Consider the following 24243-nt stretch of genomic DNA (forward strand, 5'->3'; position numbering starts at 1 on the left):
GAGGTCTTCCCTGCAACGGTTTAACTAATTATAAGGGATTTCTTAAGTATAAGCCCAAGGTGAGGAGAAAAATCTTAAATACTTAAGTAAATATTTGAAAAAAAAAGAAAAAAAAGGGAAAATACTTAGGGGTGTTGTGTTTTCTACTTTAAGGGAACCTTAACTCTGACTTTAATGAAAATCTTAACTTAAGGTATTTTGTACAACCGGCCTCTGAATACTTCCTCCACCACTGATCATGCAACTACCTTTGTTAAATGTTACTGAACACAGAGGACAACGTCATTTTATGGATGGACTGATGGATGGACTGATGGATGGATGGCTCACATAGATGAAACCAACAGATGAAGGTCTAAACTCAGTAAGAAGTGGATGTGGCTCTGAATGGGGCTGATGGGTGATCGGTCACAGTGCAGCACTTCCTGCTGACGTGATGACGAAGCTTATGTAAATGACGTAGACCCTCCCCCTGAGATCCGCGGGAAAAGTGAAAAATGGCGACTGAAGGAGTTTGAAGTTTAGCGCCACGAAGACCGAGACAGAGGGACAGAGACAGAGACAGAGGGACAGAGACAGACGGAGGGGACAGGACGGAGACACAGGGACAGTGAAGACAGTGAAGACACTTTAGTGTCCCGTCTGTCCCGATACAGTCCAGCCCGTGTGTCGGATCAGCAGCCGCCTGTCTGTGTCTCGGAGGACACAGAGGACGTGAGTCAGCTCTGTTTCTTTGTGATTTAGACCCGGGTCTGAGCCGTGATTTGGACCCGGGTCTGACCGTTTATCAGCAGGTTACTGTCGGTATGAGAGGCTGAGAGCGAGACACCGTTATCACAGCAGAGACACCGGAGCCGTTAACATATAACGGTAACCGTGTCTCTGTGTGTGAAAGACAGGATGTGACCCGGGTCAGTTATCTGTCTGTAACACGGTCAGTCCGGTCATTCAGTCTGGGGACCTGGGTCACGTGCTGGGCGGGTAGTCAACGGTGGTTGGTTAGTTAGTTAGTTAGTTAGTTAGTTAGTTTAGTTTAGTTTAGTTTAGTTTAGTGTGTGTGTGTGTGTGTCGGTACTGATGGGAGGGTCAACTGCGCATGCGCCGAGGTGTCAAAATCCCCCTGAGAGTTGAGGAATGAATCACAGCCACAACCTGTCTGTCTGTCTGTCACACCCAGAGAGACAGACAGACAGACAGGCAGACAGACTTCTTGCAGTACATGTAGTCACAGTGAGACATATGGATGTGCTTATTTCACTCTGTCTGTCTGTGGGTGTGGCAGACAGGCAGACAGACAGCTGATAGAATCAGACAGATAGACGTGCAGGGATCAGACTGTCTCTCTGGGACTGTGTCGTCATGCCAACCAAATGATGGCGACGTGATGACGTCCCAGTGTGTGATGTGACATGTAACATGGCAGCGTTCCCACAGTCAAGGAAAAGTTCTGACCTGTCCTCCAGGTCTGGAATGTTTTTGAACATCTGTCACTGTGGCTGTTGATGACGCGAATGTGACACTGGGTCAGGTCACTGATCACTCAGCCAGTTATTAGACACGTCCATCAAACATTAATTTAACAGGAAGAGATGAGTCTGAATCATAATCAGACACAGGTGAGACTGCGGAGACACCTGGAGGGCCTGCAGATGAACTTTATCTGAACATTTTGATTTAAAAGAACTGAGACAGAGGAAATACAGAGCGATTCATATGCAGGAAGAAACACACAAAGATAAAACATGATGCACTGTTAAAAACAAAGCTACATATGGCCCCGTGATCAGCTGTACTGAGGAGAAACAGACCTCAGAGACATCACAGCAGAGACACGGCACAGTGACCATCTGTACGGGGGGTAGGCAACCTTTAACATCAAAGAGCCACAGTGCATATGTGAACCTTACAGTGACACAGCACAGCCTGTTTAATCTAAATGAGCAGTCATTAGTGTGGGGATGTTGAGATTCAGCTGATTTTAAGAGAAGGCACCAGGCTGTAGACGTGTGACGCACAGAGCTGACCAGATGTTAAAACACTGTATGTATTCAGGCTGTAGGCTAATAGTAATAACTGCTGTTAATTTCCATATAATAATTTCTGTCACAGCCACAGGGAGCCCTGGTGAAGGGTTAAAGAGCTGCAGGTTGTTAACCTCTGATCTGTACACGACCAAATCTCTCTGTCATCAGACCACCCCTAAGTTTCTGCAGATCTCAGTATGAACTCTGATCCTGTGTCTGGTTCGATCCCCAACTCCTCCAGTCTGCAGGTCCAAGTATCCTCCAGCAGATACTGAAGCCCAAACTGCTCCTGATGGCTGATCATCAGTGTGTGAGTGTGTTAAAATCTGAGTAGCCTCGGCCACCAGGGTGTGAATGTGTGTGTGTGAATGTGACTCGTAGTGTATAAGCACTTTGAGTGGTCAGATGACTAGAAGGAGCTGTACGAGTGCAGGTCCATTTCTTTGGTCTGACTCCTGATACTGATACAGCCGAGGTTTCATCCACTGACTTCCTGTTACTGACGCACAATCGGGTCACAGACGTTCTCATGTTACAGCTGAACACTAAAATCTGTGTGTGAGAAACACACAATGACTCATATCTGATCAGTTTGACAGTTTGATCAGTCTGATCAGAGGTCTGCTGCACAGAGTCACTAAAGACATTTATAACAGCGAGAGCTCCAACAGTCTCAGATCTTCACTGTGCGATAACTGTCTCAGTTATAATTATCAGTCAGAATGATCATTGTTGGTTGAACAAACATCTTATGACTATAACTGAAACTGGAGACAGTGTCTGTAGCTGCTGAAAAGGTCTTAAATTAAATGTCATAAATATTTGGCCTCAAAAGTCATTTAATAGTCTTGAAAGTTTTAACTTGTGATGTTTTAATTTCCACAAATATTTTATCTACATTTTTATCATCATCTTTTTGTCAGAAAGAGTCGTGATCTTTGTGACACTCAGAGTCCAAATATCAGACGATAAAACATCTGACTAGGGATGGGCAGCACAAGCAAAAACACTATTTACGATATACGATTTTTCGAATAATCGCCCTCCCCTCCCGGAGCCACGCACACAGAGATCCATTCATCATTACGGCCGGGCTCCACCGGCTGCAAACGTAAGCGTCACGTCAGCGTAGCATCACGACGTATTCATTTGGGCTCTACTGACTGCGTACGGAAGCGACACGTAGAGAAGCCAGCGGGGTTGTTTACCGTTTGCTGAGCCGAGAGGCTGCATGTAGGCTGCATGAAATGTTAAAGCATTTTCCACCTAAGTTATTACATATATTTGACTTATCTGCAAGTTTACTGTACTGTTTGTCATCTACTCGCTTTCAAATGTCACGCCACGGACATTTACACAATGTCACGGATAAACATGGGTAAATGCATGAAAAAAAAGTCATCACATATCACCTCTGATAATGGTTTATTCATTTAAAAACACATTGTGCTCGTTTAGCACACTATTTCATGTAGTTTTTATCTGCTGGAGGGTCGCGTAGGGGAGCGTAGCACAACAAAAATAGAAGAGCTGTGTAAAATAGAGAGTTGTCGCGCGACAGACAGGGGTTGTCACGCAGCTCCCGTTGCCAGTGGAGCCGCTGTAATTGATTAACGGGGGCGAGCTGCTACAGGACTCGCGCTGCAGACGTGTCGCGCCGCTGAGCCCAGCCGTACGGTCCCTCGCCGCCTCCTGCGTGCCTCGCTCTCAAATGACTGTGCATACTTGTTGTAGACTTGTGATATGCAAGCTTTGCCTCACAGAGTTTGCACTGCACCTCATTTTCGTTTATTTTGTCGAAGTTGTTCCACACGGAACTTTTTGATGACTGTAGTAGTCTCTGCATGTTTCTCCTGTTTGTAGAAGAGCATCAAACTAGCTGGTGGCCCATCTCACACCGCTGTAGCAATCCTATACTGCCCTCGTGCGGTTAGGAGCTGAATTGCATGTCAAATAAAGGGGGGGAAATAAGACGGCGAATAGTAATAGTCGCATTAAAAAAATCGATTTTTCAAAATAAATGACTATTCGAAAATTCAAAAATCGTGACCCATCCCTACATCTGACTGAACTGACTTTATATTCACAGACACCTGTTGGTGAGACATAGATGAACCTGACTCACCTCCCTCTGCACAGGACCACACGTGTTGTGTGTGTATATATACATATATATATATATATATGCGACGAATGTAACAGCATTCTCAGTAGCGTGGTGGTGATGTCTCTTCTTTCTGAGTCAACTATCTTTTCAGTAGGGAAGTTAATTGATTGAACGAGTTGCACAGTAGCGTCCATAAAAGTTACACTCTTTTTGGTATGGTAGAACTGAGGATCAGTGATGTGACTGACGCCAGCGCCACACCGAGGCATGAGACGACAGAGTTGCCCCTCGTCCCATATTGAAAAAAACAAAACAAAACAAAAAAACGCAGTTTTTGATGCAGTTTGTCCCGTATTTCTGTGGAAAGAGTTTAACAAGACATATTGGAGTCATATTAAATCAAGAGGAGAATGTCACATAATGGCAGGTCTGTCACTCAGCGTCATCGTTGCCATAGTTACGGAGACTCCGCTCAGGACCACTGTTAGCCCGCTCACTGACCCGCTGCCTGACTGATAAAGTTATCTGAAGGTCCCTCTACGCCCAGACATTAAACTTAGGGAGCTTATGGATTGGGGTGCTGAGGGAAAAAAAAAAAAAAAAAGGCCAAAAAAGATAATAACTTATAAATTATGGCGAAAAGGTAGTTTCTTGCAACCCTAGAATTAAGATAAAAATATTCACAAACGAAAAAACACTTCTGGTTGCTGGTAAGTAGTATTTAACTTTTGATTTGACACTAAAAATTAAAACCCTCGGCGCGGACTGCAGCGCAACCAGACAGATGCGCGACAGATGAGTGACAGCATGTGTCACTGACACCAGACTCAGAGCGCAGCGGACCGGTGGAAAATGTTACCATCAGCATATTATCTTACATCAATATCCATAAAATCTATTTTATCATTATTTTGAATCACATGTTGAAAGAATTTAGTTGTCTGTGTTCAAGCAGGATAATAGGTCTCCATTTATTGCACGTCGGGCTTTCTATTTCCTTATCGGAGATGGTGTTGCGTTCAAGGTCCCCCCCAAAAAAACGGGAGGAAAAAAAAAAGGCAGAATATTCGAATTTTTTCCCCCCACAATCGAATCCCGTGCCATCGAATGAAGCTTCGAATTTTTATATACACATACATACACACACACACACACACACACACACACATATTATATATATATATATATATATATATATATATATATATATATATATATATATATATATATATATATATATATACACACACACATACATACATACACTCATACATACAGTACAGGCCAAAAGTTTGGACACACCTTCTCATTCAATGCGTTTTCTTTATTTTCATGACTATTTACATTGTAGATTCTCACTGAAGGCATCAAAACTATGAATGAACACATGTGGAGTTATGTACTTAACAAAAAAAGGTGAAATAACTGAAAACATGTTTTATATTCTAGTTTCTTCAAAATAGCCACCCTTTGCTCTGATTACTGCTTTGCACACTCTTGGCATTCTCTCCATGAGCTTCAAGAGGTAGTCACCTGAAATGGTTTTCCAACAGTCTTGAAGGAGTTCCCAGAGGTGTTTAGCACTTGTTGGCCCCTTTGCCTTCACTCTGCGGTCCAGCTCACCCCAAACCATCTCGATTGGGTTCAGGTCCGGTGACTGTGGAGGCCAGGTCATCTGCCGCAGCACTCCATCACTCTCCTTCTTGGTCAAATAGCCCTTACACAGCCTGGAGGTGTGTTTGGGGTCATTGTCCTGTTGAAAAATAAATGATCGTCCAACTAAACGCAAACCGGATGGGATGGCATGTCGCTGCAGGATGCTGTGGTAGCCATGCTGGTTCAGTGTGCCTTCAATTTTGAATAAATCCCCAACAGTGTCACCAGCAAAACACCCCCACACCATCACACCTCCTCCTCCATGCTTCACAGTGGGAACCAGGCATGTGGAATCCATCCGTTCACCTTTTCTGCGTCTCACAAAGACACGGCGGTTGGAACCAAAGATCTCAAATTTGGACTCATCAGACCAAAGCACAGATTTCCACTGGTCTAATGTCCATTCCTTGTGTTTCTTGGCCCAAACAAATCTCTTCTGCTTGTTGCCTCTCCTTAGCAGTGGTTTCCTAGCAGCTATTTGACCATGAAGGCCTGATTGGCGCAGTCTCCTCTTAACAGTTGTTCTAGAGATGGGTCTGCTGCTAGAACTCTGTGTGGCATTCATCTGGTCTCTGATCTGAGGTGCTGTTAACTTGCGATTTCTGAGGCTGGTGACTCGGATGAACTTATCCTCAGAAGCAGAGGTGACTCTTGGTCTTCCTTTCCTGGGTCGGTCCTCATGTGTGCCAGTTTGGTTGTAGCGCTTGATGGTTTTTGCGACTCCACTTGGGGACACATTTAAAGTTTTTGCAATTTTCCGGACTGACTGACCTTCATTTCTTAAAGTAATGATGGCCACTGGTTTTTCTTTAGTTAGCTGATTGGTTCTTGCCATAATATGAATTTTAACAGTTGTCCAATAGGGCTGTCGGCTGTGTATTAACCTGACTTCTGCACAACACAACTGATGGTCCCAACCCCATTGATAAAGCAAGAAATTCCACTAATTAACCCTGATAAGGCACACCTGTGAAGTGGAAACCATTTCAGGTGACTACCTCTTGAAGCTCATGGAGAGAATGCCAAGAGTGTGCAAAGCAGTAATCAGAGCAAAGGGTGGCTATTTTGAAGAAACTAGAATATAAAACATGTTTTCAGTTATTTCACCTTTTTTTGTTAAGTACATAACTCCACATGTGTTCATTCATAGTTTTGATGCCTTCAGTGAGAATCTACAATGTAAATAGTCATGAAAATAAAGAAAACGCATTGAATGAGAAGGGGTGTCCAAACTTTTGGCCTGTACTGTATGTATGTATGTATGTATGTATGTGTGTATATATATATATATATATGTGTGTGTGTGTGTATGTATGTGTATATAAAAATTCGAAGCTTCATTCGATGGCACGGGATTCGATTGTGGGGGGAAAAAATTCGAATATTCTGCCTTTTTTTTTTCCTCTCGTTTTTTTGGGGGGGACCTTGAACGCAACACCATCTCCGATAAGGAAATAGAAAGCCCGACGTGCAATAAATGGAGACCTATTATCCTGCTTGAACACAGACAACTAAATTCTTTCAACATGTGATTCAAAATAATGATAAAATAGATTTTATGGATATTGATGTAAGATAATATGCTGATGGTAACATTTTCCACCGGTCCGCTGCGCTCTGAGTCTGGTGTCAGTGACACATGCTGTCACTCATCTGTCGCGCATCTGTCTGGTTGCGCTGCAGTCCGCGCCGAGGGTTTTAATTTTTAGTGTCAAATCAAAAGTTAAATACTACTTACCAGCAACCAGAAGTGTTTTTTCGTTTGTGAATATTTTTATCTTAATTCTAGGGTTGCAAGAAACTACCTTTTCGCCATAATTTATAAGTTATTATCTTTTTTGGCCTTTTTTTTTTTTTTTTTTTTTTCCCTCAGCACCCCAATCCATAAGCTCCCTAAGTTTAATGTCTGGGCGTAGAGGGACCTTCAGATAACTTTATCAGTCAGGCAGCGGGTCAGTGAGCGGGCTAACAGTGGTCCTGAGCGGAGTCTCCGTAACTATGGCAACGATGACGCTGAGTGACAGACCTGCCATTATGTGACATTCTACTCTTGATTTAATATGACTCCAATATGTCTTGTTAAACTCTTTCCACAGAAATACGGGACAAACTGCATCAAAAACTGCGTTTTTTTGTTTTGTTTTGTTTTTTTCAATATGGGACGAGGGGCAACTCTGTCGTCTCATGCCTCGGTGTGGCGCTGGCGTCAGTCACATCACTGATCCTCAGTTCTACCATACCAAAAAGAGTGTAACTTTTATGGACGCTACTGTGCAACTCGTTCAATCAATTAACTTCCCTACTGAAAAGATAGTTGACTCAGAAAGAAGAGACGTCACCACCACGCTACTGAGAATGCTGTTACATTCGTCGCACCTTGCTCAGTGAGGGTCCAGTGTTCTGTTGTCTCCTCTGTGGTCGTCATGGAGATCCTGTTTCAAGCCACCAAACTTGTTTGTTTCTTTCGTCCATTCAGATTCAGAATGTTGATCAAAACAGGACGTGTCTGAGTCTGAGTCCGTCAATGTCTCTTGCTTGTGCAACCATATACTTTGAGTTTACAACATGCTACATTTCTATTTCAGCTGATGTGTAACAGCGCCCCCTATCTTATTACAGTGAACACACAGATTAATGGAATATCTCGTCAGTGGCGGGGAAAGTTAATAATTTATATGATAAAATAATCAATACTTGGCTCTATGTGATGACTGTCTGATTGGCTGTCTGTCTCTGTGATGTCACTCAGTGTCAGTGTTGTCGTCTGATTGGCTGTCTGTCTCTGTGATGTTACTCAGTGTCAGTGGTGTTGTCTGATTGGCTGTCTGTCTCTTTGCAGGATGTTTGACGACCTGACTGACGCTTTCTGTAGTCTGGAGCCTCAGGTGTCTCCAGGAGGCGGAGCATGTCGGAGGGGGACGGGCCTGGAAGAAGGAGAGGGGGCGGAGTCCAGCCTGAGTGTTGGACAGTTCGTCCTCTGTCATTGGTCAGATGGACTGTACTACCTGGGCAAGATACAGAGGGTAACACACACTAAGCACACACTAAGCACACACACACACACACACTAAGCACACATATGTACAGTCTCTGATTGGTTGGTGTAAATCTCTGTGCTGTGATTGGTGGACAGGTGAGCCCGCCCAGACAGAGCTGCTTTGTCACGTTTGAGGACAACTCCAAGTTCTGGGTCCTCTGGAAGGACATCCAGCATGGTGAGAGACAGAGAGACGGGGACAGAGAGAGAGAGACAGGAGGACAGAGACAGGTGGACAGAGGCAGACAAGGGAACAGAGAGACAGACAGGGGGACAGAGACAGGTGGACTCAGACAGACAGGAGGAAAGAGACAGATGGGGACAGAGAGAGACATGGGAACAGAGAGAGACAGGAGGACAGAGACAGGTGGACTCACATAGACAGGAAGAAAGAGACAGACAGGAGGACAGAGAGACAGAATGGGGGACAGAGACAGACAGGTAAACATTGATGTGTCTCTCAGCTGCTTCCGTCTGTGTGACGTTTCTTGCCTCTCCGTCCAATCATGTTGCAGCTGGAGTGCCGGGGGAGGAGCCTCGCTGCTCAGTGTGCAGGGAGGCGGAGCCAAACTCTGACAGCCAATCAAACCAAAACAACCAGATCCTGATCTGTGGGAAGTGTGGCATCGGTGAGTCATGACATGAGACATGCCCACAGGTTACATGAGACACACCCACTGGTTATTTGAGACACGCCCACTGGTCACATGAGACACACCCACTGGTCACATGACATGCCCACTGGTCACATGAGACACACCCACTTGTTACACAAGACATGCCCACTGGTCACACGAGACACGCCCACTGGTCACATGAGACACACCCACCGGTTATTTGAGACACTCCCACTGGTCACATGAGACACACCCACTGGTCACACGAGACACGCCCACTGGTCACATGAGACACACCCACCGGTTATTTGAGACACTCCCACTGGTCACATGAGACACACCCACTGGTCACATGAGACACTCCCACTGGTCACATGAGACACGCCCACTGGTCACATGAGACACGGCCACTGGTTATTTGAGACACACCCACTGGTCACATGAGACACACCCACTGGTCACATGAGACACGCCCACTGGTCACATGAGACACGCCCACTGGTCACATGAGACACACCCACTTGTTACACGAGATACGTCCTCAGGTCACACATCCTCAGGTCACACAAGGCACATCCTCAGGTCACACGAGACATGTCCTCAGGTCACACGAGACACGTCCTCAGGTCACACAAAACACATCCTCAGGTCACACAAGGCACATCCTCAGGTCACACGAGACACGTCCTCAGGTCACACGAGACACGTCCTCAGGTCACACAAAACATCCTCAGGTCACATGAGACACGTCCTCAGGTCACACGAGACACATCCTCAGGTCACACAAGACACGTCCTCAGGTCACACAAGACACATCCTCAGTCACACAAGACACATCCTCAGGTCACACAAGACACGTCCTCAAGTCACATGAGACACGTCCTCAGGTCACACGAGACACGTCCTCAGGTCACATGTTCTCAGGTCACATGGGACACGTCCTCAGGTCACACGAGACACGTCCTCAGGTCACATGTTCTCAGGTCACACAAGACACGTCCTCAGGTCACATGAGACACGTCCTCAGGTCACACGAGACACGTCCTCAGGTCACATGAGACACGTCCTCAGGTCACACGAGACACATCCTCAGGTCACATGAGACACGTCCTCAGGTCACATGAGACACGTCCTCAGGTCTCACGAGACACGTCCTCAGGTCACACGAGACACATCTTCAGGTCACACAAAGCACATCCTCAGATCACATGGGGCACATCCTCAGGTCACATGAGACACGTCCTCAGGTCACATGGGGCACGCCCACAGGTCACACGAGACACGTCCTCAGGTCACACGAGACATGTCCACAGGTCACATGAGACAAGTCCACAGGTCACATGAGACAAGTCCACATGTCACATGGGGCACGCCCACAGGTCACACGAGACAAGTCCACAGTGATCAGCCGATGATGATGATGATGATGAAGACTTCTTCTGTTCATCAGTAGGTATCAGCTGATGAAGATTGTTCCTCTTACACATTAATGAACACAGGGCTTTATTATCTGTCTTTCTCTCTGTCTGTCTGTCTCTGTCTGTCTCTCTGTCTGTCTGTCTCTCTGTCTGTCTGTCGCTCAGGTTTCCACCAGCAGTGCCATGTCCCTCCTGTAGAGGGCAGTGTCGGTCTCAGTCCCTGGTTCTGTAGACGTTGTGTCTTCGCTCTGGCTGTCCGGGTACACACACACACACACACACACACACACACACACACACAGCCCAGTATAACCAGTCTGACCCATCCTGGTTGGTATGTGGAGTCCAGTCTCAGATACTAATCAGATCTGTCAGGTTCAGGTCTATGAACTCTGGTTGGTCTGGTGGTGTAGTCGTACTGTCACCAGCATTAACCAGCTGTCTGTGTGTCCTCCCCACAGAAAGGGGGCGCTCTAAAGAAAGGACCTATAGCCAAAGCTCTGTCAGCCATGAAGCAGGTGTTACTGTACGACCTGGACTCTCTGGACTGGGACTCTCAGCACCGGACCAATCAGCAGCAGTGTTTCTGTTACTGCGGAGGCCCTGGAGAGTAAGACCAACCAACCAATCAGAGACAGCGTCACTGTGACCCACTGTGACACTGACTGATGATGTCACTGTGTGTGTGTGTGTGTGTGTGTGTGTGTGTGTGTGTAGGTGGTACCTGAAGATGCTGCAGTGCTTCAGGTGTCAGCAGTGGTTCCATGAGGCCTGTACCCAGTGTCTGCAGGAGTCCATGATGTTTGGAGACAGGTACAGATACATCTGCTCCTCTGATCCTCCTCCTCCTCTGATCCTCCTCCTCCTCCTCCTATGCTGCTCCTCCTCTAATCCTCCTCCTCTTCTGATCCTCCTCCTCTTCTGATCCTCCTCTGATCCTCCTTTGATCCTTCTCCTCCTCCTCTGATCCTCCTCTGATCCTTCCTTTCCTCTGATCCTCCTCCTCCTCCTCTGATCCTCCTGTGATCCTCCTGTGATCCTCCTCCTCCTCTGAACCTCCTCTGATGCTCCTCCTCCTCTGATGCTCCTCCTCTGATCCTCCTCTGTATGACCTGAGACAGTGCGTGATGACCTCCTGCTGCTCCTCCTCAGGTTCTACCTCTTCCTGTGTGCGGTGTGTAATAAAGGATCAGAGTATGTCCGCCGTCTGTCTCTGAGGTGGGTAGATGTGGTCCACCTGGTCCTCTACAACCTGTCTGTCAGCAGCAAGAAGAAATACTTTGAGCTGGACGAGATCCTGGCCTTCGTCTCCGCTAACTGGGAACATCTACAGCTGGGGAAGGTACTGGACTGAACTGAACTGAACTAGACTGAGCTAAACTAGACTGAGCTAAACCAGCCTGAACCACACTGAACCGAACTGAACTGAAACAGACTGAACTGAACTGAACTGAACTAGACAGAACTAAACCGGTCTGACCCAGACTGAACTGAACTGAACTGAAACAGACTGAACTGAACTGAACTAGACAGAACTAAACCGGCCTGACCCAGACTGAACTGAACTGAACTGAACTAGACTGAACTAAACCGGCCTGACCCAGACTGAACTGAACTGAACTGAAACAGACTGAACTGAACTGAACTAGACAGAACTAAACTGGCCTGACCCAGACTGAACTGAACTGAACTGAACTAGACTGAACTAAACCGGCCTGACCCAGACTGAACTGAACTGAACTAGACTGAATTAAACCGGCCTGACCCACACTGAACCGGACTGAACCACACTGAACCGGACTGAACTGGACTGAACCACACTGAGTCAGATCACGTGGTCCTGTTTCTAACCTGTCTGTTTACCTGTGTGTTGTTTAGCTGTCAAACACTCCTCTGACAGAGAGGGGGCAGCACCTGCTGGACGCTCTCAATAAATACAAGAGCAAGTAAGAACCACTACACCTCCACTGTTACTACACCTGCACTGTTACTACACCTGCACTGTTACTACACCTGTAGTAATCGTGTGTGTGTGTGTGTGTGTGTGTTCAGGTTTCTGTGTGGGAAGGAGATAAAGAAGAGGAAGTGCATCTTTCGTCTGAGGACCAGAGTCCCTCCCAACCCCCCTTCGAAACTCTTTCCTGAGCGTGCTCAGAACGATGGAGGGCAGGGCCGTAAGAAAGGCGTGGTCAGGACCAGGTAGTTCTCATCATTTACGTGGTGACTGTGGCCCAATTCCAATCCGGCCCCTAAAGACTCAAGCCCTGAACCCTCACTGACTTAACTGACGTCAGCTGTAAGTGATTGAGTGCGAGAGTCTGAAAGGGCTCCGGATGCTACAAATAGGAATGGGACAGCACTTATCCCTCTCTACAAAATGTTGTTGACACTGGCGGCTCTGGGTGTGATCATTTATCGGTTATTGTCATCATATATTCCACACACAGAGAATATATATATATATATATATATATATATATATATATATATATATATGTGTATATATATATATATATATATATATATATATATATATATATATATATATATATATATATATGTGTGTATATATATATATATATATATATATATATATATATATATATATATATATATATGTGTATATATATATATATATATATATATATATATATATATATATATGTATATGTATGTATGTATATATGTGTGTATATATATATATATATATATGTATGTATGTGTATATATATATATATATATATATATATACATATATATATACATATATATATACATATATATATAGATATAGATATATAGGCTGTTCTTTGTGTGTGGAATATAACCACTGGTATTCCTCTGACTTCATGTTTGTTTATGTACCATCTTAAATCCTTGTTAATGTAATGTTTCATTGTTTATCTATCTGGTTTTTTGCTCTCCTTCCATAACGTTACCGTTTGCATATCTGCCGACCGTGTTTTCATTTTTTTTTTTTATAACACTTCTGGTGTTCCAGGGGCAACCCCTGTATTTGACATCACAACGCTATGAACTGTGGGTAATTTCCTTACATAAGTCCGCATCGATGCTGACCTACGGTAAGGGGGCATAAAGGGCTCACTCACTGACTCACTGACTTGACGATTTGACAATGGGACAGCCCTCACACACTCACGCACTTCACATGAACGCGTCTCTAAGTCAGTGAGTCTGTAAGAGATCGGATTGGAATTGGGCCTACGTTTCAATGTCAAGTCAGTTTGTAGTCTGAAAACCAGGAAGCAGTCCTATTTGTAGTCCTAATTCCAGGAGGTAGTCCTTATACCAGGAAGTAATCCTGTTTGTAGTCCTTAAACCAGTAAGTTGTTCAATTTGTAGTCTTAAAACCAGGAAGTAGTCCTGTTTGTAGTCCTTATACCAGGAAGTAATCCTGTTTGTAGTCCTAATTCCAGGAGGTAGTCCTGTTTGTAGTTCTTATACCAGGAAGTAATCCTGTTTGTAGTCCTTAAACCAGGAAGTTGTTCAAATTGTAGTTTAAAAGTCAGGAGGTAGTCCAGTTTATAGTCCTAAAACCAGGAAGTAGTTCAGTTTGTAGTCTTAAAACCAGGAAGTAGTTCAGTTTGTAGTCTAAAAGTCAGGAGGTATGGTGCGTTCCAGGCAACCCGTAACTCGTGTTTTCACAACCTGTAACCCGTGAAAGTGCACTGGAATGGCAGTCAAACCCATAACTTCCCACCCGTGAACTCGTACCAGATCGATGTACTCCCAGTTACGGTTTCTGACGTCACACAGCCCTCTAAACCAATTATCTTACTCCTCTAAACAACAATGGCAGCCCTGTGGATGCGGTGTTGATGCAGGTGATACATGGTGAGAAATAGACATAAAATAACCCTAATGTTAACGCATTATTGGCAGCCGCTCTAACAGCTGGTTTCTAGTGCAAGAATAAATCAATACAAAATACGTTTCCAAACACACAGATAACGTAAAAAATAGCCTATAATAGCATCTATGTATCTATATCTATATAGCAATAATGGGGAAGCACAAACAAACGGTTCGCCATGTTGAACATTAAACAGGAAGTAACTGGCAGTTTGCCGTAACTTTCCTGGAACGCTACAAAGTCGTAACTCGTGACTTGGAGTCGTGACTTACGAGTTCAAAAGCCTGCCTGGAACGCACCAGTAGTCCAATTTGTAGTCCTAAAACCAGGAAGTAGTTCAGTTTTTAGTCCTTAAGGAGGCAGTCATTTAGCAGCACGGTAGTGTCATGTTAGTGCAGTTATAACCAACCTTTTTTAAACTGAGAGCTACTTCAAGGGTTCTGAGTAATATGGAGACGACTTGTTTGATATAATTTTAACAAGTTACATAAATTTGCACCGTTCAGAATGAATATTATTCATATGGTATGCTACATATGATGAGACTGTCCTGATTCCTCACCGCCATTGGTACTGACTTCTGGTTTATTTACAATGTATAAAATGCTGCACCCTGCTTTCGTCCCCCCAGCCCGCAACATGAATGTTTACTGTTGCCATGGCAACAGATGCCGTTTCAGCAGCTAACGTTAGCTTAGCGTAATCTACATATTAACAATGAACAATAAAACTACAATACTACATTTTGTTGAACGTTGCCCACTAGCATCGTAGTAGTTTCATACAGAAACAGAAATGTATAGAAAAGTGTGTGCCAGATAATATACATAGAACAAATAAACACACACTAATACTCATTGTATGACATTAACATAAAACAATGAATGCACGTTACTTATCGCTGATTATTAATAAACTCTTACTTTGAAATGCGGAAATGATGTCATCAGCTGGGTGATCACGTGCTATCCGAATTTGGACCGGCAGAAAGTTTGTTTCAAAACTCTGTGTGTGTAAAAAGCAAATCCACAGGCGTAGAGCTGGAATCCACAAATGTTTTTTCGATTCACAAATAAAAACTGAGTTCACAAATACCTGTTCGAAACTTGTAAATGTTAGGAAGATATTCACAATCCTTTTCATTTAATTGCAATTAATTTAATGTATTCACAGGTATTTTTATCTGTGGAATGTGTTTGTGTTTTTGTATTTGTTACAGATGACACAATTACACACAGATCATCGATCTGTTCACACACATCATTATGAAATAAATCTATCTCCATACGCCTTCCCCTCTGGATTCCACAAACTCTTTGATTTCACCCAAGTGTGACAAAAAACACTGCAAAACCTGTCCCCTGCTGAGCCATGAGATTTCTGAGTGTAATAACAGGTCACCATATTCAACTGACAGCTCCTCCAACAGCACTTTGAATGACCTGTGTTGTTTGGCTTTTGCATGGATGCTGTTTATGATCTTCAAGTCATTATGTGATCAAAGCAAGTAACCTTTGCGCACATTGCCTGCTTGTGAATGATGCAGAGATAGTGTAGAAATTTGGGGAAATCTGGGTCACCTTTGCAGTGCGCAATGAAACCTGTATGTCGGCCTGTCATGGTGGGAGTGCCGTCTGTCGTCACAGAAACCAGCTTTTCCAATGGTACCGTTTTCTCCACAAAATACTCCTTAACTATGTTGTAGACATCAGCCTCCCTTGTTGTTGTCTTCAGGGGCAGTAGTGTCAGGAGTTCCTCTTTCATGGAGAAATCATGAAACACCATTCTGACAAAAACCATCAGCTGTGTTGTACTGCTGCTGTCCACTGCCTCGTCGCACTGGATGCTAACCCACCTGCATGCATTCAGATCTCGGTCCAGCTGCTCTGTTAAGTTCCCGGACAGAGCTGATACTCCTCTGGCGATTGTACTTGCCCCGAGTTGGACGTCGGAGAGAGCGGAGATGGCTTCCATGTGCTTTGTCAAAAAATATGCAGCCCTAAAAGAAGCTTCAGTTGCTTTCTGGGACTTTTTCACCAGCCTTGTGAAAAAACACTTCTTGTCCCAAAGCTGCCTTTTAACTCACAGGCTTTTTCTGCCCGTAATGCGCTGCCAGGTGGGTAGCTAGCATTGAAGCTCTTGTGGCATGTAATGAAGTGCCTCTTGACATTGTGCCGCTTTGTCATCACCACAGTCACCCCACAGATAAGACATACACTCTTTTCTTTCACTGTTGTGAAGAAGAACTCTTCCTCCCACTCGTCATGGAAATTGTATGTTTTCTTTGGCTTTTCTGCCATCTTAACCGCTCGCCTAAATAGCTCACCATGGTGGCTACGTCTGGCCGCTGGCTACAGAAGCCTCGGAAAAGCGGATGCTTCTCGCGCAGTAATTAGGTCATGTTAAACTTTGACCCCAGGCGAGGTTAAGTTTGTACATAATACATTTTTGTTTTTAAAATATCATATACAGTGTCAAACTTGTCATTTTCTACATTCACACAAGTATTATTGATTAAAAAAACAATTTAGATCATTTTTAGGCTGAGCTCTCCAGTGACTCATGCTATGTTTAGAACATGCCCTGCGGGCCACTCATTGGGCCCATGCGGGCGACCAGGTGCCTGCGGGCACTGTGTTGGCTACCTCTGTGTTAGTGTTAGCATTAGCTTCTATCCTCCGTCTGTGTCTCCAGAGGATCCATTCAGGTACAGCTCTGAGTGTAGGTCATCTGTCTTTCTGCAGCTTTCAGAGCTGAGTTCAGGTCAAACTGAAGGAAACAGGTGAGTTCAGGTCGTGTTGATGTCGAGTCGAGACAGTGACCAAACGAACACTCACTTCCTGTCTGTGTGTGTATCCACAGTGCGTTAGCTGAGAGGAGGAAGAGGAAGTCTAAGTGGCTGCTAGAAGACGCCATCCCTAATGTAAGACCTCTGTTTCTACTTTACTACTGTTTCTACTGCTGTGATCACAACACTGACCTGTGTGTGCGTGTGCAGAATGAGCTGTCCTGCAGTTGGACGTCCAACCATCATATGGCCAACATCTTCGACTTCACCCTGGACGAACTGCAGAGTCTCAAGAGGTAAGACACTGATCAATACACCACTAATCCATACACCAGTGATCAATACACCAATGATCAGTCAGCTGATATACAGTACGTCATGTTATAGTATAAATACTCATAAATCCTTCATGTTATATATATGGTGTGTGTTCATGTTGTCATAACAACAAGTGTATAAACACTTCACACTACACAAATACAGGTACAGCTATAGATATACACACTACAGTAGGATACATACACACTACAGTAGGATATATACACACTACAGTAGGATACATACACACTACAGTAGGATATATACACACTACAGTAGGATACATACACACTACAGTAGGATATATACACACTACAGTAGGATACATACACACTACAGTAGGATATATACACACTACAGTAGGATACATACACACTACAGTAGGATATATACACACTACAGTAGGATACATACACACTACAGTAGGATATATACGCACTGCAGTAGGATATATACACACTACAGTAGGATACATACACACTACAGTAGGATATATACACACTACAGCAGGATATATACACACTACAGTAGGATACATATACACTACAGTAGGATATATACGCACTGCAGTAGGATATATACACACTACAGCAGGATATATACACACTACAGTAGGATACATACACACTACAGCAGGATATATACACACTACAGCAGGATATATACACACTACAGTAGGATACATACACACTACAGCAGGATATATACACACTACAGCAGGATATATACACACTACAGTAGGATATATACACACTACAGTAGGATATATACACACTACAGCAGGATATATACACACTACAGCAGGATATATACACACTACAGTAGGATACATACACACTACAGTAGAATATATACACACTACAGTAGGATATATACACACTACAGTAGGATACATACACACTACAGTAGGATATATACACACTACAGTAGGATACATACACACTACAGTAGGATATATACACACTACAGTAGGATACATACACACTACAGTAGGATATATACACACTACAGTAGGATATATACGCACTGCAGTAGGATATATACACACTACAGTAGGATACATACACACTACATTAGGATATATACATACTACAGCAGGATATATACACACTACAGTAGGATACATACATACTACAGTAGGATACATATACACTACAGTAGGATACATATACACTACAGTAGGATACATACATACTACAGTAGGATACATATACACTACAGTAGGATATATACATACTACAGTAGGATACATATACACTACAGTAGGATACATATACACTACAGTAGGATATATACGCACTGCAGTAGGATATATACACACTACAGCAGGATATATACACACTACAGCAGGATATATACACACTACAGTAGCATACATATACACTACAGTAGGATATATACGCACTGCAGTAGGATATATACACACTACAGCAGGATATATACACACTACAGTAGGATACATACACACTACAGCAGGATATATACACACTACAGCAGGATATATACACACTACAGTAGGATACATACACACTACAGCAGGATATATACACACTACAGCAGGATACATACACACTACAGTAGGATACATACACACTACAGTAGGATATATACACACTACAGCAGGATACATACACACTACAGCAGGATATATACACACTACAGTAGGATATATATATATATGTACTGTACATCTGACAGTGCTGTCCTCTGTCAGCAGCTCCAGTAGAACAGTCAGTATTGATCAGGACTCTACTGATGCTTCCACCTCTGGATCTGCTACAACCAGCGCCTCCTACCACTTCAGGTAACTGCACATCACTACACTGTTCTCCATCTTTAACCTCCATCTTCATCCTCCACCTTTATCCATCAACTTCATCCTCTACCTTCATCCTGTATCATCATCCTCCACCTTCATCCTCCACCTTTATCTATCAACTTCATTCTCCACCTTCATCTTCCACGTTCATCCTCCACCTTTATCCATCAACTTCATCCTCCACCTTCATCCTCTACCTTCATCCTCCACCTTTATCCTCCACCTTCATCCTCCACCTTCATCTTCCACGTTCATCCTCCACCTTTATCCATCAACTTCATCCTCCACCTTCATCCTCTACCTTCATCCTCCACCTTTATCCATCAACTTCATCCTCCACCTTCATCTTCCACGTTCATCCTCCATCTTTATCCATCAACTTCATTCTCCACCTTCATCTTCCACATTCATCCTCCAGCTTTATCCATCAACTTCATCCTCCACCTTCATCCTCTACCTTCATCCTCCACCTTTATCCATCAACTTCATCCTCCACCTTCATCCTCCACCTTTATCCATCAACTTCATCCTCCACCTTCATCCTCCACCTTCATCTTCCACGTTCATCCTCCATCTTTATCCATCAACTTCATCCTCAACCTTCATCCTCCACCTTCATCCTCAACCCTCATCCTCCACCTTCATCCTCTACCTTCATCCTCCACCTTTATCCTCAACCTTCATCCTCAACCCTCATCCTCCACCTTCATCCTCCACCTTTATCCTGTACCTTCATCCTCCACCTTTATCCTCAACCTTTATCCTCAACCTTCATTCTCCACCTTCATTCTCCACTTTTATCCTCAGTCTTCATCCTCCAACTTTGTCCTCAATCTTCATCCTCCACCATCATCCTCCACCTTTATCCTGTACCTTCATCCTCCATCTTTATCCTCAACCTTCATCCTCAACCTTCATTCTCCACCTTCATTCTCCACCTTTATCCTCAGTCTTCATTCTCCACCTTTATCCATCAACTTTATCCTCAACCTTCATCCTCTACCTTCATTCTCCACCCTCATCCTACACCTTTATCCTCAACCTTCATCATCCACCTTTAGCCATCAACTTCGTCCTCTACTTTCATCCTCAATCTTCATCCTCCACCTTCATTCTCCACCATCATCCTCCACCTTTATCCTCAATCTTCATCCTCTACTTTCATCCTCCACCTTTATCCATCAACTTTATCCTCCACTTTTATCCTCAACCCTCATCATCCGCCTTTATCCTCTACCTTCATCCATCAACTTCATCCTCCATCTTCATCCTCCACCCTCATCCTCCATCTTTATCCTCAATCTTCATTATCCACCTTTAGCCATCAACTTCGTCCTCTACTTTCATCCTCAACCTTCATCCTCCACCTTCATTCTCCACCATCATCCTCCACCTTTATCCTCAATCTTCATCCTCCACTTTCATCCACCACTTTCATCCTCTACTTTCATCCTCAACCTTCATTCTCCATCCTCCACCTTCATTCTCCACCTTTATCCTCAACCTTCATCCTCCACCTTTATTCTCCACCTTCATCCTCAACCTTTACCCTCAATCTTCATTCTCCACCTTCATTCTCCACCTTTATCCTCAATCTTCATCCTCCACCTTTATCCTCAATCTTCATCCTCTACCTTTGTCCTCAACCTTCATCCTCAACCCTCGTCCTCCACCTTCATCCTCCACCTTTATCCTGTACCTTCATCCTCCACCTTTATCCTCAACCTTCATCCTCAACCCTCATCCTCCACCTTCATCCTCCATCTTTATCCTCAACCTTCATCCTCAACCGTCATTCTCCACCTTCATTCTCCACCTTTATTCTCAATCTTCATCCTCCACCTTCATCCTCAATCTTCATCCTCTACCTTTGTCCTCAACCTTCATGCTCCACCTTTATTCTCCACCTTCATCCTCAACCTTTACCCTCAACCTTCATCCTCTATCTTCATCCTCCACCTTTATCCATCAACTTCATCCTCAACCTTCATCCTCCACCTTCATTTTCCACCATCATCCTCCACCTTTATCCTCAATCTTCATCCTCCACTTTTATCCACCACCTTTATCCATCAGCTTCATCCTCCACCCTCATCCTCCACCTTTATCCTCAACCTTCATCATCCACCTTTAGCCATCAACTTCATCCTCTACTTTCATCCTCAACCTTCATCCTCCACCTTCATTCTCCACCATCATCCTCCACCTTTATCCTCAATCTTCATCCACCACTTTCATCCTCTACCTTCATCCTCCACCTTTATCCTCAACCTTCATCATCCACCTTTAGCCATCAACTTCATCCTCTACTTTCATCCTCAACCTTCATCCTCCACCTTCATTCTCCACCATCATCCTCCACCTTTATCCTCAATCTTCATCCACCACTTTCATCCTCTACCTTCATTCTCCACCCTCATCCTCCACCTTTATCCTCAACCTTCATCATCCACCTTTAGCCATCAACTTCGTCCTCTACTTTCATCCTCAACCTTCATCCTTCATGGTGGCAGTGATGTCCAGCAGTAACAGGAAGTCTCTCTGTGACCTTTGACCTGTGTGTCCTCAGGAGGAGGGTGGGCAGCAGGAAAAGGAAGTTACCTAGCAACAGCTACAGCCAGTGGGCCAATCGCAGCGAGGTGGGGGAGGAGCTTGGAGGCGAGGAGCCCTCTGGGATGCTGGAGGACCAAGAAGCTACGAACCACCTGACCTCAGACCCCTCCCACTTCCTATCTGACTCATCCCACCTCCACTCCTCCATTTCCTCGTATTTCGGAGTGGCGGGCAGACTGACCAACGGGGAGAGGTACCAGGTGTTGGCTCGCCGCGTCACTCCTCAGGGGACGGTCCAGTACCTGCTGGAGTGGGAGGGGACAACACCTTATTAGTACAGAGTCTCAGGTCACATGTGACGCTTTGACTCCTCCTCCTCCTGAGCCTGCCTCAGTCAGCTGGCTGCTGATTGGTCCACATCACACATAGATCACCTGTTCAGATTTTAATCTAAGTTATTGTTTTTATTTTCTCAAAAACATAAACACAGATAATCCATCCTGTTTTTAATGTCAGTCTACTCACAACGTCCTGTTAGTGTCAGACCCCAAACCTGGTCCACAGTCCGTGTACTCAATCTGAGACAGTAATCCACATGTCCCCACAAACCTGTGTCAGGCACATGTCCCCACAACCCCAAATGTCCCCACAAACCTGTGTCAGGCACATGTCCCCACAACCCCAAATGTCCCCACAAACCTCTATCAGATGTGTGTCCTCACTGAGGGCTAGTTTGGATGATGGAGGAATCAAAGCAGACCATGAGCCTGTTAAATCAGTGTTAGACAAGAACGAACAAAAAGTTGAAGTTCAGCCAAAGACCGAGTGCACACACACACACACACACATACACACACACACACACACACACTAAGACACATGCACTCACACACAGTCAGTAGTGTTCTGGATGTTCTGCAGATGTTTGCGTCTCTGCTGTTTAGAACCAAACACATTTCTTTCCTTCATCCTCTTGTTCGTCTTCTTCCTCTTCCTCTGACATGTGAGACAGTCAGAGGCTCCTGTAGCTCCACCCACCCCCCCGGCTGTCAGACAGCTCTGCCCTGCTGGACGGACAGATGGATATGTGTGTCATGTTTGAAGCACCTGAACAGAAGAAGCACTTCACACCTCTGATCTGTTTCATCACCTTTTGTGACATCACTGAGTGAGTGTGGCCTTTTTGTGGTGACGGTGACATCACACTCGTTAATATGAGTTAATATCAGACTTCAGCAGTTCACACAGGTGAGGAGGGGGAGGAGCCTGAGTGACCTCTGAAGTTTCAAACTTCCTGTTTGACTGTTTGTGATATTTAATCACCTGAAGAACGACAGGAAAAACTGCAACTGGCCTCCACCTCCCAGAATTCAGTGTGTTTCCTGTCAGCTGTCCTCTTGCACTATCGTCACGGTGACTATCTATGCAAACACCTGATCACAGTGATTGATCTGTGAAACTAAAATAATAAATGTTAGTGACATCAAAGGTTAGCTTGAAGCTAACGTAGCCCAATGGTTTGAATGAGGAATGCTAATATTGCTAACAGTCTCTGAGACGTTAAACTTTCACTCTGTCACTTTAAACGTGCAGCTCCTCCTTGCTGCCATGGTAACCGTGATCCACTCCCATTGGCCTGTTCAACGGTTGTTTTCATTATGTGACTTTGTTCTTTTTTTCTGTTCAGCTGACCAATCAGCTGCCAGCTTTCTTTGGAATAAAAAAAACCTCTTGTTTGATCTCTGACCTCCTCTTTGTGTGTGTGTGTGTGTGTGTGTGTGTGTGTGTACCTGTACTTGCTACATTGTGAGAATCGTCATATGTTTTAAACCAACAGAGTGAGGACATTTTTGAACTCCATATTGTTTAGTAGGCATGTCTGAGGTTAACCTATAGGTTCAGGTTAAGGTGAGGAGGAACAGGAATGCACCATGTTAACAGAGGTCCTCAGATTGATAGCAGCATCAGAATGTGTGTTTGCAGCAGTGAGAGTGCGACAGGTGATTATCTGATAAATCCATTAAGGTGTTAA

At 44.4% G+C, this 24243-nt stretch overlaps 1 protein-coding gene across 3 annotated transcripts; it reads left to right on the forward strand.

The window, feature by feature from the left end:
* The first annotated feature begins 478 nt into the window (after positions 1-478).
* phf19 (PHD finger protein 19) lies at positions 479-23950 on the forward strand. Of its 3 annotated transcripts, XM_078171108.1 has the most exons (15): positions 479-714; positions 2266-2334; positions 8627-8810; positions 8921-9002; positions 9340-9453; positions 11025-11119; positions 11321-11469; positions 11577-11672; positions 12012-12201; positions 12738-12805; positions 12912-13058; positions 17596-17656; positions 17732-17817; positions 19554-19643; positions 22228-23950. In XM_078171108.1, exons 3-15 carry the CDS (start codon positions 8628-8630, stop codon positions 22544-22546), a joined length of 1680 nt encoding a protein of 559 aa, XP_078027234.1. In that variant the 5' UTR covers positions 479-714; positions 2266-2334; position 8627; the 3' UTR covers positions 22547-23950. The 3 variants fall into 3 exon arrangements, with proteins under 3 accessions (XP_078027234.1, XP_078027233.1, XP_078027235.1); XM_078171107.1 differs by lacking the exon at positions 2266-2334; XM_078171109.1 differs by lacking the exon at positions 2266-2334 and having other exon boundaries at positions 19557-19643.
* The last annotated feature ends 293 nt before the right edge of the window (positions 23951-24243 follow it).

The sequence above is a fragment of the Epinephelus lanceolatus genome, chromosome 9 (genome assembly GCF_041903045.1).
Source record: "Epinephelus lanceolatus isolate andai-2023 chromosome 9, ASM4190304v1, whole genome shotgun sequence".
NCBI lineage: Eukaryota > Metazoa > Chordata > Actinopteri > Perciformes > Serranidae > Epinephelus > Epinephelus lanceolatus.

Coding starts and splice junctions, on each gene's coding strand:
- phf19 (XM_078171108.1), top strand. CDS start 8,628: ATGTTTGACGACCTGACTGACGCTTTCTGTAGTCTGGAGCCTCAGGTG. Junction 8,811..8,920: donor ACCTGGGCAAGATACAGAGG/GTAACACACACT, acceptor ATTGGTGGACAG/GTGAGCCCGCCCAGACAGAG. Junction 17,657..17,731: donor TAGAAGACGCCATCCCTAAT/GTAAGACCTCTG, acceptor GTGCGTGTGCAG/AATGAGCTGTCCTGCAGTTG.